Raw genomic sequence first — 19,451 nt, forward strand, 5'->3', positions numbered from 1 at the left:
CTCATCCTCTGTCGTCCCCTTCTCCTTGTGCCCTCCATCTTTCCCAACATCAGGGTCTTTTCTTTTTTTTAAAAAAAAATAATAATTTTTATTAACAGGCCAATCACATCACATTATTTCCAAATCACATTATTTCCAAATTATACAGCCAGATTTTTAAATTTTGTTGGGGGTACCCATACATCAAGCTCCGAGCGGGGGTCCAAGCATCACTTATATTGCTGCTTTAATTAAACAGTTCTATCCAGTTCAATCCAGATAGTCTCTTTATTACTTTCTTCATCTTCTTGTTGTTATCATATATTCCTTTCTTTGCGATCTCTCTAATAATCATCACAAGCAGATTAGAGACAGACATCCTCTGTGTGGGTTTTACACTCTCCAAAGATCATATCACTTAGGGACAGCCGCCATTCCACGCTTCCATAAAAAATTTATCTTCGGTCTGTCCTTTAATTTTCTCAGGCTTGCCAAGTATATCAGGAGGGCTCTGTCAGGTTAAGATCACATTCCAGTCATCCTTCACATTCCGATAGTCCTGATCCTCCTCCCCCCATCTTTCTTTGACAAGCCTGTCTTAGCGAGACGCCATTTAAAGCTGCATCATAAAATTTTCCTCCGTTCTCCGTTGTTTACCAATCATCTCTTTAACTATAATCCACTCCACACAGTTCTTAAGTTCCTGCTTGTGATTAATAAAACACAACGATCTTCTTTCTGGGGTGGAGGGTTATTACTATTCACATAAGGCAAAGAAAAGAAAAGTTTTTTCCTCCACCACCACCCCCTCTTTTTCACTCCAAACATACCAGTCTTAATGGTGGTTCTTCACTTGATTTATTTGTCTCCTCCGTTGCTCTGGTCACAGAGATCCATTAATCAGCAGTCTTATCTCCCGAACTTTGCTTGATGTATGTGCTTTAGCTTCTTTCCAATTATGTTTCCAATTATATTTTCAAGCTAAAGCGAACCGCCACACACTGATTGGAAACGGCGTCAGGAAGAGCCGACCTCATCGAGGGCTCGTGCCAAGTGACCGGCACCCCCTTCTTTCGAATCCGGGGGTGCATTATGGACACCGCTGGCAAGGCAGTCCCCCCCATCTCCGAGGGGGGGCAGGAAGACTGCATACTTCCCATAGCAGCCTCTTAATTACCTCGTATGGGTCGGAGAGATGTTATTGTCGGCCATCTTCCAATGCGCCACCTGGTGGCCCCCCCCCAACATCAGGGTCTTTTCCAGGGAGTCTTCTCTTCTCATGAGGTGGCCAAAGTCTTGGAGCTTCAGCTTCAGGATCTGTCCTTGCAGTGAGCACTCAGGGCTGATTTCCTTCAGAATGGAGAGGTTTGATCTTCTTGCAGTCCATGGGACTCTCCAGAGTCTCCTCCAGCACCATAATTCAAAAGCATCAATTCTTCGGCGATCAGCCTTCTTTATGGTCCAGCTCTCACTTCCATACATCACTACTGGGAAAACCATGGCTTTAACTATGCTGACCTTTGTTGGCAAGGTGATGTTTCTGCTTTTTAAGATGCTATCTGCTTTTTAAGATGCTTTGTAGTTTAAGATCTGTAGTTAGATTATTATTTTCCCAGCCTTATTCTGTAGCTTATTGCCAACGCAAAAATGGGCTGTTGTTCTGAGGACTCTGGCTGCATACACAACATGCATTTTAAAAAATAAAATAAAATAAAACAACTTCCCACAAGAAAATCTTGGGAATTGTAGTTCACCCCTCACAGCTCTGCAGTTCCCAGCAGAAACTACAGTTCCCAGTGGGGAAATAATGCACTTTCAACGTACGATGTGTAATGCAGCCTTGTTCTCTCTCTCCCTCTCAGACACACACAACTTATTTTTATCTCTGTCCATTCAAGATCTCCCTGCCTGTCTCTGCAGCTTTAGAGCCAAGCCTGTGTTTGGGGGCCGTTGCAGAGACACTAATCCTCTTGCCGTCTGCACAGAAAGAAATCCCAGAGGTGGCAAGGAGGGAAGGTGGGAGACCCGGAAGGCGGCAGCCTGACGCCCAGAGACACGGCAGGTCCCCCAAGCCACACCTGAGCAGGTAAGTTTGGCCTCCAGCCGTCGGTTGTGGGTGGGGTCTGCTGCGGCCAGAGGGGGGCTTTGTAGGGAGGTCTCGGGGGGGCTGCCCCTCTGGGTTTCTGAAGCAAGAGATGCGGGGGGCCTCATGCCTGCAGGGATTCCCGCCCCTGCCCCTCCACCTCTCTGAGCAGGAGAGTCTTTGTCAGGTGGGGGAAGTGCTTCAGAAAGGACTCTGGCTCAGGGGCAGAAGATCCAAGGTTCGATCCCTAGTAAGAAATTCTCCGCCCGAAACCCTGGCAGTCCATTGCTGCCAGTCAGTGCCAGGCGACACCGACCTGCTGAGACAATGCCACTTCCTGTGTTCCAGTTTCAACCCTTTATTCCGACACATGAGGTCTAGAATCCTACTTTGCACCTGCTCTGCATGCAGAAGGCTTGGTCCCTGACATTTCCATGCAGGGCTGGGAAAGAGACTCTGTGCCTGAAGCCCTGGGGAGGCACTGCTGCCAGCCAGTGCAGACATTACTGAACTAAATAGATCAACGGTTTGACTCAATATTTTCTGACTCCCCTTCCCTGAGTCTGAATCTTTTAATGGGGGAAGAGTTCCTCACCAATTCTCTCTGCAGTAGCAGCAAAGCCGCCAGGTGGGAGGTACTGAGGGGGGGGGGCAGAGGCAGGGGCTTTCCTTGGCAGAACGGAGGATGAGTGTCAGGAGAGAGGATTTTCAGGCAGAGCCTTTAAGTGGATTCCAGGCCTGGGGAGGGCGAGGGAAGCCGGCTTTGGCACCTGCCGATTAAAGAATCAGGGTGATGTGTAAATCCCTTCGCTCAATTCCCTTGCTGATGCCAGATGGGACCCCCACCAGGTGTGGGCAGTCCGCATTGCAAGGGGAGCGGGGCTGTCGGCTCCCACGGGACAATGGTCAACGGGGCGTAGAATTGTCAGATTGGGAGGACCCTGAGCAGAGCAGACGGTCCTGGCTAGTAGCCATCAATAACCTCCTCCTCCTCCTTGAATTTGCCTAGGCCTCTTTTAAAAGCATCCCAGTCGGTGGCCATCACTGCTTCCAGTGGGAGGGAGTTCCACGGATTAACTCTGTGCTGTGTGGTCTCGGAATCATAGAATTGGAAGGATCATGTAGTCCAGCCCCCTGCAGTGCAGGTTGTTGTTAGCTGCTCTGAGCCCGGCTTCGGCTGGGGAGGGTGGGATATAAATAATATTTATTATTATTATTATTATTATTAATCCCATACAGGGATCGAACCAGCAACCTTGGTGTTATCATAGGGTATATGGTTTTATTGATGCATATATGTTTATTTCCCACATTTACTGTGTTTACAGTGGATGCTCGGGTTGCGAATGTGATCCGTGCGGGAAGCACGTTCGCAACCCTCCCCCACTCCTCAATCAATCCTCAAAATAACCCTGTGAGGTAGGTTAGGCTGAGAGGAGAAGAAGAGGAGTTTGGATTTGATATCCTGCTTTATCACTACCAATCAGAAGGTCGGTGGTTCAAATCCCCGCGACGGGGTGAGCTCCTTGGTGAGAAATAGGTACCGCCAAAGTACTGGGGTGAGAAATAGGCGGGAAGGTAAACGGCGTTTCCGTGCGCTGCTCTGGTTCGCCAAAAGCAGCTTAGTCCTGCTGGCCACGTGACCCGGAAGTTGTACGCCGGCTCCCTCGGCCAATAAAGCGAGATGAGCGCCGCAACCCCAGAGTCGGCCACGACTGGACCTAATGGTCAGGGGTCCCTTTACCTTTACCTTTAAGGAGTCTTAAAGCAGTTAACATTCTCCTTTCCCTTCCTCCCCCACAACAAACACTAGCTGCTGTCACCCAGCGAGCTTCACCGCCAATGGAGAGGATTCAAAGCCTGGTCTCCTAAGGTCCAGCCTTCTAATCCCTACACCCCACAAGCTGAGCATACGATGGAGGCGCTCACAGCATTACCAACCAACAGGTCTCCAGCTTTGGATTCAGCTTTGGATTCAGCACAGAGCAAGCAGTTCTCTGTGTCTCCAGCTTCCAGCTCAGCTCACATAGAATAGAATTACAGAATCGTAGAATCCAACCTCTGCTTTCAAAACCTCCAAGGAAGGAGAGTCCACTGCCTTCTGAGGGAGTCTGCTCCTCTGTGGAGCAGCTCTTCCTGTCCGGAATTCCGTCCAGGAATTCTTTCGCTGGGATTCCTGCATTTCAGGGGGCTGGACTAGATGGCTCTTAGGGTCCCTTTCAACTCTGCAATTCTATGGACACAGGGAGAGGGGATCCTTTGCCGAGCTGGGGCGCAGACTCGGAGTCCTGAGGCCCCAGCCTCTCTGGGTCCCCTTTGCCCCCTAAGTGAGTCAGAGTCACATCAGGGGGTGGGGGGGTGGGGGGGTGGGGGGAGCCTCCCGGATGGAGTTCATATTAATTAGTAACCAGGCGGAATCAGGGAGCAAATTCCACCGGGTTTTGTTTGCAGAGGGGGAGAGAGCAGGGAGGGATGTTTTTCCATGGAAAGTGAATCCTCTGGACCTTCCGTTCACGGCTGAGACCAGGATGTGGAGAAAGAACCGCAGAGAAAGAACTTCCCTGAATTCCCCCCAGTTTTATCACACACACCTCAACTGGGCTCCTTAGGAATGGCACGGACCCAAGGGCTGGATTTGAATCCAGACCGCGGTGGGACCTGGTGTCACAGTTAGGACTCCCAGCTCTTATTATCCATTGGTTGCATTTATGTCCCACCGTTTTCCTCCAAGGCCTACATGGTTCTCCACCTTCTCGTTTAACCCCCATAACAACCCTGTGTGGCAGGTTAGGCCAAGGGAGGCATTGACAAACCCCCAAGATCACACCCAGTGACTTTCATGATTGAGGTGGGGGGAGGTGTGGATTTGAACCCTTGTCTCTTCCAGGTCCTAGTCCAACACTCCAACCACTATACCACACAACAGCATGTTGAATACCGGAGGTGCCTCTGAGCATGTGCCAAGTGCCTTCCTTGTGTGTCTAATAATGGCAGCCAATCAGACACCACTGGTCAGATATTGGGTTGGTGGCTTCCCAGAAGCAAGACATGTTGTGGGGTTGCTCTTGCGGGGGGTGTAAGCTCTAGAGTCAGCCCCAAATTTGGGACCAGGTTGGGGGGAGTCTGGCATGGCCCTCGTAGGGCTCTGCCCCAAGCTGCCTGCATTTTGACAGGCCCTTCCAGGGTTACTCCATCGGGGGAAAGAGTGGCTGTAAAACTGCGTCAGATATTTGGGGAGCTGACTCGTTTCCAGTCACGTTCCTCAAAGCAAAACAATGTCACATGCACAACCGAACATTTAAAGCATGGTGATACTATTTTATACAGGCATGGCTTCCCCCAGAGAATTCTGGGAGCTGTAGTATGTTAAGGGTGCTAAGACATGCGCGCGCGCACACACACACACACACACACCCCGTTTCCCCTCACAGAACTACGATTCCCAGACTTCCTTGTGAAGGGGGATTGATTGTTAAACTGCTCTGGGAATTGTAGCTCCAGCAGAGGAATAGCCCCCATAGGAGCCAACTCCTAGCCCCCACAATAAAATATTTGTGGGTCCTGGGGCCCCTCAAAGTTGATGGGCATTCCCATTCAAATGGTGTGTGTGCACTGCGTCATGTGGTCAGTTATTCAGGGTGGGGCTTACCTGGGCTCCCACAATGTTTTATTCAAGTTGGCACCCCTGGTCTCCCCTAACATCTCTCAGCACCCTGTGCAAACTACAACTCCCAGGATTCTTGGGGGGGGAGCCGTGGCTGCTTTAAAGGGGTACTGCAGCTCTTTAAACGTCTGGTGTGAACATGTGTCCATACTCGGAGTGCATCTTCGCACGTCTTGCCCTCGAAGGCTGAAAGGGTGGAGGAGGGCAGGCTTAGCCGTGGAGCCGTCCAGTCGCCGACCCCCGTGACTTTGGAGGGAAAGTTGGTGACAAAGGGAAAGAGATAGTTGGAGGAGGAGGAGGAGGAGGCTGGTGACCCCAGTGACCTTGCGTGTTCCCTTTGAAGCAGGGAGGCTGGGCTGAGCAAACAGGATTCCTGGCACAACCCCCGGGGTCCCATCAGAGGAGGACGGCCACCCGCCTGCCCAGCCACTCGCCATGAAGCTCTTCAGCCTGGTCTTGCTGCTGGGCTGCCTGTGGGGGAGCTTTGCTGCCGAGGGTGAGTACCATGACCCCCCCCCAATAACTCCCCCCCCCATTTGAGCTCTTGACTGTGGAATCCCAAGAGAACTTGCAACCAGCCTAGGTGTGTCTCCATGATAAAACTGTTCAGAGCAGGAGGGGAGCGTTAGCTTTTGGAACTCCCCGCCACAAGGGGCTGCCAACTGTTGGGGAAGCTTTGGAAGTGGGGTGCCTTTCAACAGAGTTTTACTCAGAGTTGTTGAGGTCAATGGCCCTCTCTGAGTCACGTTCATGTAATGTTCAGAGTTTCTACTCTGAGTAAAACTTCTTTGAGTGCCCCCCCCCATGGGTTTCAGGGACACGGATGATACTGGGGACAATCAGAATGAGAAAGGACAAAAAAAACAAAACAGAAAGATTGATTAAATTCCTCCTGTTAGGCAATAATGTGGTTTTCAGGGGGGGGCAGGGCATGCTGAATTGCCTTGGGAAATGTCAAAATTGCCTGAATATGGTCCCTGGGACTTGCCATGGCCCTCACCAGCCCTGCCCTTCCCCCCCCCCCCATGTGAGGGTCTTTGCCCAGCTGGGAATCTGTCCTTGAACCCTGATCCTGCCTCTTAGTTTCCCTGGATGGAGGATAAGGGAGGAGGGGTGTTTGTGTGGAAACCAGCCTACAGCACAGAGCCTGTGTTGCGCCACCCGCTTTCCCTGAGGACCCCTCCCACCACTGTCACGTGGCCCCTGGAAAGTTAAGTAGAAGGGACTGCAGCCCCCAGGCCTGAAAAAGATTCTCCTCGCTGTCCTTGCCCTAGGAAGCAATCTAATTTTGCAATTTTATTTCACGTGCGCTTAGCAAACATTCAGATTGCTTGATATTTGCTTGCGATTCGCAACTGTTTGTTGCCAGAAGAAAATGGAGAATTTCCCCTTGAATGAAGTGCAGGAAGGATGGTGGATTTCGGCCCCAATTCTCTGCCATTAAAGGAATAGAGAAAGGGAGAGGGTCTACATTGCAGGGGGTGGACTAGATGACTCTGGGTGTCCCTCCCAGCTGTACAATTCTGTGATTCTATCCTTGATACCGCGGCCTCCGTGGTGTCACTTTCTCACTCAATACCAGATGGCTCTTCCAAACCCTTCCATCCACCGGCTGAAACTTGCTTTGGTTTTAATCTACAGCAATTCTTGCCCACAGCTTGCAAGCCAAACGCAGCTCGCCAACTGGCCCAGAAAGCAAGAGATGGAGTCGGTTCCCTCTCCCTTCTCCCCAGAGCGAGCCTGAATTGGCAAATATTAACCACAGAGCCTAGGACTTGCCGATCAGAAGGTCGGCGGTTCGAATCCCCGCAATGACGGGGTGAGCTCCCGTTGCTCGGTCCCTGCTCCTGCCCACCTAGCAGTTCGAAAGCACGTCAAAGTGCAAGTAGATAAATAGGTACCGCTCTGGCGGGAAGGTAAACGGCGTTTCCGTGTGCTGCTCTGGTTTGCCTGAAGCGGCTTAGTCATGCTGGCCACATGACCCGGAAGCTGTACGCCGGCTCCTGAACACCGCAACCCCAGAGTCGTCCGCGACTGGACCTAATGGTCAGGGGTACCTTTAAAAGGTAAAGGTACCCCTGCCCGTACGGGCCAGTCTTGACAGACTCTGGGGTTGTGCGCCCATCTCACTTAAGAGGCCAGGGGCCAGCGCTGTCCGGAGATACTTCCGGGTCACGTGGCCAGCGTGACATCGCTGCTCTGGCGAGCCAGAGCCACACACGGAAACGCCGTTTACCTTCCCGCTGGTAAGTGGTCCCTATTTATCTACTTGCACCCGGAGGTGCTTTCGAACTGCTAGGTTGGCAGGCGCTGGGACCGAGCAGCGGGAGTGCACCCCGCCGCAGGGATTCGAACCGCCGACCTTTTGATCGGCAAGTCCTAGGCGCTGAGGCTTTAACCCACAGCGCCACCTGCGTCCCACATGACCCGGAAGCTGTACGCCGGCTCCTGAACACCGCAACCCCAGAGTCGTCCGCGACTGGACCTAATGGTCAGGGGTACCTTTACCTTTACCTAATTCACGCAGTGCCTATCCTATGCAAATGGTAGTCACAGTGGAGTTGCTATGTGGCGCCCCCTGGTGCCAGCCCTGACCGGGGACAAACAGACCACCTGCCTTGGTCTTTGGAATGTAAGAAGCTAGGAAAAGCCTGCAGGATCAGGCCGGGGGCCACCGGATCCAGCATCCTGTACTCACAGGGGCCACCCAAGATGCCCATAGGAAACCCACAAGCAGGATTTGAGCCCAAGAGCAACTCTCCCCTCCTGCGGTTTCCAGAAATTGTGGAGGCAGAGCAAAACCATCATAGTTTGGAGCCATCCATAGCATTCTCCAGGAATGTGTCCAATCCTCTTTTCATAGAATCAGAGAATTGTGGAGTTAGAAGGGACCCCATAGGGTCATCTAGTCCAACCCCCTGCAATGCAGGAATCTCATCTAAAGCATCCCTGACAGAGGGCCACCCAAGCTCTGCTTAAAAACCTCCAAGGAAGGAGAGTCCACCATCTTCAGAGGGAGTCCGCCCCACTGCCGAGTGGCTCTTACCGTCAGGACACTTTAAACCCATCCAGGTTGGTGTCCATTACTGCTTCCTGTGGGAGGGAGTTCCATAGGTTCCCCCGCCCAGTTTTATTTGTTTATTAAAGTTCTTATGTTACATCGGTAAACATCATATTACATCACAAGGCTTATTATACTGTAATTTTCAGCATGTACACAAAGTTTATATACCGTACTTAAAGGAAAACAAAACAAAAGGACAAAAAACTATTCCAAAATCATATATATACCAACACTTTGGACTTCTTGTCTATCCCGTTGTATATTCCTTTTTTTACAAATGAATGTACTCTTATTATTGTATATTTCTTTACATTTTATCTAATACATTCCTATATCAATATGTACCTGGGAGGGAGTTCCATAGTTTAACTCTTAACTCTTCCCATTACTCCTTGCTGTTTTGCTGGTTCTCTTCCTTTTTTTCTTTTTAATTTTTTTTTAATTAACAATTTCAACATAACAGAATATCAAAACATCTCATATTCATTATTTCTCCCCCCCACCTCCCCATCAAACCCCCCTCCCTCCCTCCCCCCAAGACTTCCCTCAGCTCCTCTCTCTGATTTCTCAACTCATATTGTTCTCTGCATACTGTAAAATTGTATCAATCCTTATATTATCTACCTACTATGTTAACAATCAATAAATGTGTATATTCAAAACCTGCCAAAAGTTCCCCTTCTTCTTTGAAGTCACAGTTGTCCTTCTTTCGCAATTTGTATGTCAGTTTAGCCAGTTCTGCGTAGTTCATCCATTTCTCTTGTCGGGGTTCCCTCCTTCTTCCGTCCTTGGTGATGCTTCTCTTTCCCCCTGCCCAGAGACCTGCGAGGGGCGCTGCAATGACGGCTTCATCAAGGAGAGGAAATGCCAGTGTGACGATCTCTGCATGTACTACCAGAGCTGCTGCAGTGACTACTGGACTGCCTGCAAATCCAAAGGTATCGTCAGCAGCTCAGGGGCACGGGACACCTGCTCTGCATGCAGAAGGCCCCTGGCAGAGATCTCTTCCCAAAATCCTGGAGAGCTTCTGCCAAACAGTGGAGACAACACTCATCTAGAGGGACCACGGGTCTGACTTGGAATAATAATAATAATAATTTATTATTTATACCCTGCCCATCTGGCTGGGCTTCCCCAGCCACTTTGGGCGGCTTCTAAAAAAATATTAAAATACTGTGATACACCAAACATTAAAAGCTTCCCAAAACAGGGCTGCCTTCAGATGTCTTCTAAAAGTCTGGTAGTTGTTTTTCTCTTTGACATCTGGTAGGAGGGCGTTCCACAGGGCGGGAGCCACCACCGAGAAGGCCCTCTGCCTGGTTCCCTATAACCTCACTTCTCGCAGTGAGGGAACCGCCAGAAGGCCCTCGGCGCTGGACCTCAGTGTCCGGGCTGAACGATGGGGGTGGAGACGCTCCTTCAGGTCTACTGGACCGAGGCCGTTTAGGGCTCTAAAGGTCAGCACCAACACTTTGAATTGTGCTCGGAAATGTACTGGGAGCCAATGTAGGTCTTTCAAGACCGGTGTTATATGATCTCGGCAGCCACCCCCAGTCATTGGTCTAGCTGCCACATTCTGGATTAGTTGTAGTTTCCGGGTCACCATCAAAGGTAGCCCCACGTAGAGTGCATTCCTCTGTCCCTGCAGTTTGTTAACCACTGCTGGGAATTGTAGCTTCACGAGGCATAAACTACAGTTCCCGGGATTCCCTGAGGGGAAGCTGTGCACTTTAAATGAGCAAACGCCCCTTGTAACAAAAGCACATTTGCACAGGAGACAGGAGATTGTGGGAAGGGAGGTTTGTTAAGGGTGCTGGGAAATGTTTTGCAAGGGATGAACTATAGTTCCTGGGATCTTCTGAGAGGAAGTCATGGAGAGTGCCACCCCCCATCCATTTGCCAATGTTCACCTGGCGTCTCTCCTTTCCCCCCAACCTCAGTGACCCGCGGAGACGTTTTCACGCAGCCGGAAGACGACTACCAGGATTACTACGACCTCCCCAACGCCACGACCCCCGAGCCCACGCCCACCACCGGAGCCCCCGAGTCAACCACGTGGTTTGAGTACGACGATGTGTGGACGGGGGAGGTGGACGGGGGTGTGGCCGAGCCCACCAAAGAAGCCCCCTTGCCCCCCGAGACGGAGGCCCCGACCGACGCCCCAGAAGAGGAGACGGCCTGCAGCGGGGCTCCTTTTGATGCCTTCACCAGCCTGAAGAACGGCTCCATCTACGCTTTCCGGGGTACAGTCTGGGTCGGGGGGGAGGGCCCACAATCCAGACATGGCTCTGAGGGGCCCAGAGACCTGCAGGGGGGCACGACTCCCCAGGCTCTGCTGCACCCCAGGCGTTTGGATCTCGGAGGAGCGCAAGGTGCAAACGCAGCCATTTATCTTTTATTTTTATAATTAGCCGACTTTATTGCAAGGAGCACAACAATTATACACAGGCACAATCCAGCAATAAAAGAGGGAAAACACGGGGAAAACTGAGTTCCAAAGTGCAGAACAAGGTACATCTTTAAAGGAGAGGTTTTTTATTTAAATTTTAAGTCCATTTATTTTTTAGATAGCAATTAATAATGTAATAATAATAATAATAATAATTTGATTATTTATACCCCACCCATCTGGCGTGACCCCAAATTATGCGTACATGTGTGATTTTTTAAAGCATGCAGATCATTACATTAAAACATCACAGCACCATCCATTTCCTTAAAAACAGTGACTTCCCCAAAGCCTGTCGGAACAAGGAGGTCTCGACGTGCCGGTAGGAGAACAGCAAGGAGGGAGCCCGTCTGGCTTCTCCAGGGAGGGAGTTCCAAAGTTAGGGATTCTGGGAACAAATGTTCACCTTCCTCTGCCTGTCTCTTCCTGTCCCTCCCTCCCTGATCCAGGAAAGTATTTCTATGAGCTGGACGAAAAGAGCGTGAGGCCGGGGTACCCCAAGCTCATCAAGGAAGTGTGGGGCATTGAGGGGCCCATCGATGCCGCCTTCACCCGCGTCAACTGCGAGGGCAAGACCTACATCTTCCAGGTGAGAGGCTCACACACCCCAGTTCCCCTCCTGGCCCCCTGGCCCAGCCTTTGCCAAACCTGGCGCCTTGCAGACATTTCAAACTACAACTCCCACCATCCTCCCTTACCATAAGGGTGACATGCTTTTGAACTGCTAGGTTGGCAGGAATTGAGATTATTAGAGCAAGTTAAATAAAAAAGAATAGAATTGTATATTGTAAACCACCCTGTGGTCTCCTGAAGAACTGTGGCATATAGATTTAAATCATAATCATTAATAATTGCACAGAAGTGAACATCACAGTATGCAAAACTTCATATCTCAGTAGTGGGGAACTTACAAAAATGTGTTATATTTGGGGGAAATCAGTTTGCAGAGATGGGCCTCTCAGTCCAAACTCCATGTTAAAAGGTGTAGAGTGGAAGAAAATCGCCCTTAAACACTGATGACTTTTCATGATGATTTCTCCCCACCACCACAAAAAAACCACCTGATTTGGATATGCAAAGAACTTAATGTGAGCTTGGAAAGTAAGTGGGGCCTCAGCCCTTTTCCTATCCAGCTCTAAACGAGGGATAACCCCAGACAGCTTTTAGGCCTCTGGAGGGTCCCAGCTCAGAGAAGGGGGCTGTCAGCTCCGGCACCTCTTAATTTTTCTGAACTTGGTTGTGGATCAGGCAGGGATGTCTTGCCCATAGAGGCAAGTGGCGTGGAGTGCCAGGGCGCCAAGTTCTGGAGGGTGCCAGGGAAGAGGCGGAGGGTGGGCACAGCGTGGCACCTCCTGGCATCAGCTCGCCGCCCTCACCTGCCTCGCTGAAGCAGCACTGCACCCAGGGCCTCTGCCTCTTCCCCACTGGAGGAGCCGCCGTTCAGCTGCTGCCCGCCTCCTCCAGCCTTGCAAAGCTGCCGGCAGTGCCGTAAAAAGGTTGGCAACTCTGTGAAACGGGGGTGTGTGTGTGTGTGTGTGTGTGTGTGTGTGTGTGTGTGCCAGAGGGATCTTTGCACCATGGCGCTGGATATACTTAAGATGGCCCTGGGTTCAGGCAGCCCCCCACCTCAGCTGACGTGCATCCCTGACCCCCACCTGCCCATGGCTTCCTCTCTCCTCCAGGGCAGCCTGTATTGGCGCTTTGCTGACGGAGTCCTGGAGCCAGATTTCCCCCGTAACATCTCGGACGGGTTCAAGGGCATCCCCGACGACCTGGACGCTGCCTTTGCACTGCCTGCCCAGAGCTACTTCTCCAGCGAGAGGGTCTACTTCTTCCAAGGTGAGGCTGGGGGTGCGGTCCCTAAACACTAGGGAGTTTATGCTGCCTTTGAAGCATGCTTAAGATGCATTTCCCCCAACCCCAAAGAATCTTGGGAAGTGTAGTTTAGAGGAAAGGCAACTGAGAGGCGACACAGAACTACATTTCCCAGAATCCTTAACAAACGAGCGTAAGAAATATAAGAAGAGGCTGCTGGATCAGGCCAGTTGGCTATCTAGTCTAACGTCCTGTTCTCACAGTGGCCAGCCAGGTGACCCCATGGCAAACCCTTGAGCAGGATCCGAGCCCAAGAGCCCTCTCGCCTCCTGGGGTTTCCAGCAACTGCTGTTCAGAACCATGGCTGCCTCCAATGGCAGTGTGGTGTAGTGGTTAAGAGCGGTAGTCTCGTAATCTGGGGAACCGGGTTCAATTCCCTGCTCCTCCACATGCAGCTGCTGGGTGACCTTGGGCCACTCACACTTCTCTGAAGTCTCTCAGCCCCACTCACCTCACAGAGTGTTTTTTGTGGCGGAGGAAGGAAAAGGAGAATGTTAGCCGCTTTGAGACTCCTTCGAGTAGTGATAAAGCGAGATATCAAATCCAAACTCAGAGGCAGAGCAGAGCCATCCTGGCTAGGAGCCACTGGAAGCCCTCTCCTCCTCCATGGATTTGCTTAATAATGACTGACAGCCGTCTGTCTTGGGAGACATTGGAGGAGTGTGTCTTTGGGGGCGAGGTCAAGCGGTTGGATAGTTGCAGTGCCTGCTGTGACTGTAAAGACTGATACAGGAAAGACATGTTTTGTTGCAGCCGGGGCAGAGAAAAGCGTCTGGTTGTGCTGCTGCAGATGCGCCAAGGAGTGTCTTCGCTCTGGGCTCCTCCCAGCGGTCATTCCTCCTCTGGTCACTGCTGTGGATGCACAACCTGACTGCCTGTCTCCTCCTCCTCCATGCATTGATCTACTCCTCTTACAAAGCCATCTAGTCCGTTGGCCATCACCATCTCCTGTGGGAGGGAGTTCCACAGTTTAACCCACAAGCAGGATTCGAGCATAAGTTCGGTTTCCAGCAAGTATTGCTGCCTCTGAGCCAGGAGGCAAAGTAGGACCACTGTGTCTCAGAGCCATCAGTAGCTTTCCCCCTCCATTTGCCCAATACTCCTCTACAGCCATCCACAATGGTGGCCATCGCTGGCTCCTGTTGCAGGGAGTTCCAGAGTTTAACACTGCACAGCACGAAGAAGGACTTTATTTTCTCTGCCCTGAATCTTCTAACATTCAGCTTCGTCCGCGAGTTCTAGCATTAGGAGACAGGGAGAAAAACTCTTCTCAGTCCCCTTTCTCCAGGCTGACATGGCCTAACGCGTCATCTTTTCCTGACCTTCTCTAAATGGAAGAGCCTTTTCTGAACCTTTTCTTGATGCCATATAAATTTAAGTTTAGAACCGACCCCCCCTGCAATGGCATGGTGGGAAGTTGGTGCCCCCATTGCAAGACCCATCTCAGGGCTAGCACCCTCCTCCCTGCCACTGAAGAGTTCTGGGAAGATTTGCACCAGGAACAAGGGAGGTTGGCAGTGGGATCTGCTGTCCCTGTGGATCCTGGCGCAGCCCTCTGTGAAATCTGTTCTCCCCTGCCCAGTGCTGAATCCCTTCTCCCTCTGCCTCCCCAGGGCGCAAGTACTGGTCCTACGACTTCTCCAAGCAGCCGACACGGGAGGACTGTGAGGCCACATCCCCCTCGCTGGTCTTCGACCACTACGCCGTGCTCAAGGGCGACAGCTGGGAGGATATCTTCCAAGCGCTTTTCGGGGGTTCGCGGCGCAGTGAGTAGGGCAGCAGCGGGAGGGTGTGGGGTATCCAGGCTGAGCCCCTCTCTCCGCAGGGACCCACAGCTGGGCCACACCCTGCTGAGCTGGCCCGATGTGCTCGCCAGGGGCAAGAGAGGACGGGACTCCTGCCCTGTTCATACCTTTGGGGAGGGATGTGGCTCAGTGGCAGAGCACCTGCTTGGCATGCAGAAGGTTCCAGCATCACCAGGTAGGGCTGGGAAGGTCTCCTTGCCTGAAACCCCAGAGAGCTGCTGCCAGTCAGTGTTGAAAACGCTGAGCAAGATGGTCTAGGGCAGCTTCCGATTTTAACCAGCGGTTGATGCCATCCCATGAGGACTGGAATCTTACTATATTTTTTAAGGGAAGGGGCTCAGCTCAGTCAAAAGTCAGAAGAAGACCCCATTTCCTCTGCACACATTCCAGCTTGACAATATCCTCCTTAAACTGGGGTGTGCAGAGCTGGACATGGGAGCCCAGGTGGATCTGACCGAGGCAGAATAGAGCAGTAATATCACTTCCCTTGATCTGGACGCTAGACTTCTGCAGATGCTGCCTAGGATTGCAAGAGCCTTTTCTGCTGCTGCAACACACTGTTGGCTCAGTGTGCAGTTAAACTAGGGAGCTTGCTGCCGCAACAAGTCTCCCTTTTCCCAGGCCAAACATATCCAACTGCCTTAACCCTTCCTCGTAAGGCTTGGTTGCCAGTCCCACAATTGACTTGGTCACCCTCCTCTGCCCATGTGCCCTCCTCTGCCTATGGAGATGGCCTGAGGAAAGCCTGGCCTTGCCTGCTGCCCAGCTCTTCTGATGTCCCCTCTCCCCATTTCCAGGTGGGGCCAGCAGGGCGCGTTTCATCAGCCGCGACTGGAAAGGCGTGCCCAGCGGCCTGGACGCTGTGATGCTCGGCCGGATCTACGTGGCACAGAGCCCTGCCCAGCGCCGCCCAGCAAGGAAGTCATCACGCCGGCACCGCAGGAAGTACCGCCAACGCCAGCGCTGGGGGCGCTGGAATGCATGGGACTGGCAAGGCGAACCCAGCTCAGAGTCCTCGGACCTGGACTGGCTGCTGGGCGGGACCACCCCGTGCCAGCCCTTCCAGAGCGTCTACTTCTTCGTTGGCAGTAAGTACATGGCGTGGAGGAAGGGCCGTGGCTGTTGCTGGTGAGGGGGGGAAATAGACACAAAAAGAGAACTCGCTGGATGCCAAGATCCAGGTTTGGGGCAAGCACATTTTAGGTAGAGAACCCCAGTCCAGTTTTGAAATTGCAGAATATTCAGCAAGGCAAAGCTTAGAAACATAGGCAGTTAGAACTTTAAAAACTTGTGGGTTCACAAGTTAAAAATGGTTTACTTGTTGTTGTCGTTTAGTCATGTCCGCCTCTTCGTGACCCCCTGGACCAGAGCACGCCAGGCACTCCTGTCTTCCACTGCCTCCCCCAATTTGGTCAAACTCATGCTGGTAGCTTCGAGAATACTGTCCCACCATCTCGTCCTCTGTCGTCCCCTTCTCCTTGTGCCCTCCATCTTTCCCAACATCAGGGTCTTTTCCAGGGAGTCTTCTCTTCTCATGAGGTGACCAAAGTATTGGAGCCTCAGCTTCAGGATCTGTCCTTCCAGTGAGCACTCAGGGCTGATTTCCTTCAGAATGGAGAGGTTTGATCTTCTTGCAGTCCATGGGATTCTCAAGAGCCTTCTCCAGCACCAGAATTCAAAAGCATCCATTCTTTGGCAACCAGTCTTCTTTATGGTCCAGCTCTCACTTCCATACATCACTACTGGGAAAACCATAGCTTTAACTATACGGACCTTTGTTGGCAAGGTGATGTCTCTGCTTTTTAAGATGCTGTCTAGGTTTGTCATCGCTTTTCTCCCAAGAAGCAGGCGTCTTTTAATTTCGTGACTGCTGTCACCATCTGCAGTCATCATGGAACCCAAGAAAGTAAAATCTCTCACTGCCTCCATTTCTTCCCCTTCTATTTGCCAGGAGGTGATGGGCCCAGTGGCCATGATCTTTGTTTTTTTTGATGTTGAGCTTCAGACCATATTTTGCACTCTCCTCTTTCACCCTCATTAAAAGGTTCTTTAATTCCTCCTCACTTTCTGCCCTCAAGGTTGTGTCATCTGCATATCTGAGGTTGTTGATATTTCTTCTGGCAATCTTAATTCCGGCTTGGGATTCATCCAGTCCAGCCTTTCACGTGATGAATTCTGCATATAAGTTAAATAAGCAGGGAGACAATATACAGCCTTGTCGTACTCCTTTCCCAATTTTGAACCAATTCATGTGCTTTTCCATTTAGCGTGCAGGAAAAAAAATGCACAGGCAGTAAAAATTGGCTTAGGTACAAAGTGGCAAAAGTTTCTAGAATTGGTATAGGAACTCAAGAGTGACTTGTAAGAGTCATGCGGTTTGCAACTCAGACCTCACACACTGAGCTTCTCTGGTAGACTTAGGGAACAAAGGTTTAATGACCTAGTCCCTCCCAAGGTGAGCTAAGCCTGGCACGACAGCTTACTCTATGGTCTTAACCCCGTCATGCATTACTTAGACTTAAGAATGCTGGTTACGTGAGGCTGGTTATCCCACAGTAGCTCAGTGGCAGAGCATCTGCTTGGCATGCAGAACTTCCCAGCCTCAATCCTCAGTGGCATCTCCAGGTAGCGATGACGAGGATTATGGGACACTTGCAACACTGTTAGGTCCACTGATCGAATAGCTGGGGTAAGGCAATCTCAAATTTATCAGATTAGCATTTCAAAAATTATAATAAAGACTTTTGAAATGCAGCCGCCCTTCGGCATTCACCTACATCCAGATTTTGGGCTGCAGTTCTCCAGCCAACTGTTGGGTACAGAAATGAATATATTAGGGGACAGTGTGCATAACTATTCAAAGGTAAGTGGAAAAAATGCCAATGAAAAATGCTTTCTGTTAGGAAAAAAAGGTGCACATGTGGTCAAAACAGAAGCGATCTGCGCCTGGTGAACTTTGATGAGGATATTTTTTAAAAACCTCAAATTGCTGCAGAAATCCAGAGAGTTGAATTTAAGGTTGGAGAAGTGAGAAGCCAAATTAACATGATTCCTTCCTCCCTTTCTGCACCTCCCTCCTTCCCTCCCTCTCAGACAAGTACTACCGCCTGAACCTGAACACTCGACGTGTGGATTTCGTCTACCCCAGGTACCCGCGCCCCATCTCCAAGTACTGGCTGGGGTGCCCGTCCGACGAGGATCTTGCCTGAGCCCAGCCAGAAAGCCCTCCACACTGTCGGCAGCGGCCAAATAAAGCCCTGAGTTCCAAAGACCGGACCCGCCTGCTTGTTTTTTGGGACCAGAGGCCTGTGGGGACGGGGGTTCTTTGCAGGCCAAGTTTGGACAACCTGTTTCACCTGGTAGTTTGGGGACCAAAACAAAGAACGGTGATGCCAAACCGCCTCACAGGGGACAGGTGTCATTTGGCAGTGACTCAATGTTTATTTAAAACTCCATGGTCAGGATCTGGGGTTGCAATGTGTTGAATTGCATTGTGCAAAAGCAACATTTTGCTCAGGTCCTGGAGATGTGTGATGCATGAGGTGAGGGAACCCAAGTCCTCCAGGTCCTTCCACCCAGCCCTTGAAATTACCACCAGGCCACGCTCCCTCCAAGGCCAAGCCTTCTCCCAGCCACCCCTCTGTCTAGACCACGCCCCTTCAGTACTGGCCACGCCCCTCTTGCTCGCCTGGATCAAGGGTAGGCAGTGTAGAAACTAGACTACTGCTCAAAGAGGGGTGGGGTGCCTCCATTACCCCGCCTACTTTTGCCTCTGGCTCCGCCCACCCCTGGCCTATGGCGCTTGGAAGGCTGTCTAAAGGCCAGGGGTGGCCCTCAGACTGGAAAATATTCCCCAGGGTGGTCCAACACTAATTTTGGAGCCCAGAAGGGCAAATATTTCTCAGCACCTAAATCTGAAATGACTCTGTTTCAAACATGGGGAATTGGGAATAAGGATGCCTTATCAGCTTTGGGACCAGCAAGTGGTGGGGAGGGGAGGATCCAGTCTCCCTTCGGAGCCTGAGGCTGGTGGAGGGGAGGGGCAGGTGTTCTGTCTGCCCCACACAGTCATCAAGAAGCAGGCCAGAATGTAGCCAAGCCCTTTTGTAGAGTTAGGATGAGCAAGATGATGATAATTTGGGAATGTGGGGGTGTCTGGAAAGCCTTAAGTCCAATGAGGACTGGTTAAAAGAGACCTTTCGCTTGACGAAGAGAGGGTTTTATTGATTTCTACACTTTTCCTCCAAGCTCAAGGTGGCAGGCATGGCTCTCCCTCTCTGTTTTATCCATGCAATAACCCATGTGAGGCAGGTGAGGCTGAGAGAGGGAGACCAGCCACAGGTCACCAACCAGCCACTGACTGGGGGATTTGAAGCCCAATTTTCTCTGGTCCTTAGGGATGTACATTTAAAGCAACCCCCCCATCCAGAGAACTGTAGTTTTCCTCTCACAGCGCTACAACTCCCAGCACCCTTAATCTACAGTTCCCAAGATTCGGGGGGGGGGTGCTTTTAATGCATGGTGCAACCCTA

At 51.2% G+C, this 19,451-nt stretch overlaps 1 protein-coding gene across 1 annotated transcript; it reads left to right on the forward strand.

Moving 5' to 3' along the window:
- The first annotated feature begins 6,062 nt into the window (after positions 1 to 6,062).
- Positions 6,063 to 18,191, forward strand: VTN (vitronectin). The gene is made up of 8 exons (XM_079955969.1): positions 6,063 to 6,222; positions 9,609 to 9,728; positions 10,731 to 11,033; positions 11,689 to 11,828; positions 12,922 to 13,078; positions 14,728 to 14,880; positions 15,717 to 16,007; positions 18,013 to 18,191. Exons 1-8 carry the CDS (start codon positions 6,162 to 6,164, stop codon positions 18,126 to 18,128), a joined length of 1,341 nt encoding a protein of 446 aa, XP_079812095.1. The 5' UTR covers positions 6,063 to 6,161; the 3' UTR covers positions 18,129 to 18,191.
- Positions 18,192 to 19,451: the final 1,260 nt, after the last annotated feature.

Source organism: Podarcis cretensis, assembly GCF_951804945.1.
Source record: "Podarcis cretensis genome assembly, chromosome: 15".
Classification (NCBI taxonomy): Eukaryota; Metazoa; Chordata; class Lepidosauria; order Squamata; family Lacertidae; genus Podarcis; species Podarcis cretensis.

Coding starts and splice junctions, on each gene's coding strand:
- VTN (XM_079955969.1), top strand. CDS start 6,162: ATGAAGCTCTTCAGCCTGGTCTTGCTGCTGGGCTGCCTGTGGGGGAGC. Junction 6,223..9,608: donor GGGGAGCTTTGCTGCCGAGG/GTGAGTACCATG, acceptor CCCCCTGCCCAG/AGACCTGCGAGGGGCGCTGC. Junction 11,829..12,921: donor GCAAGACCTACATCTTCCAG/GTGAGAGGCTCA, acceptor TCTCTCCTCCAG/GGCAGCCTGTATTGGCGCTT.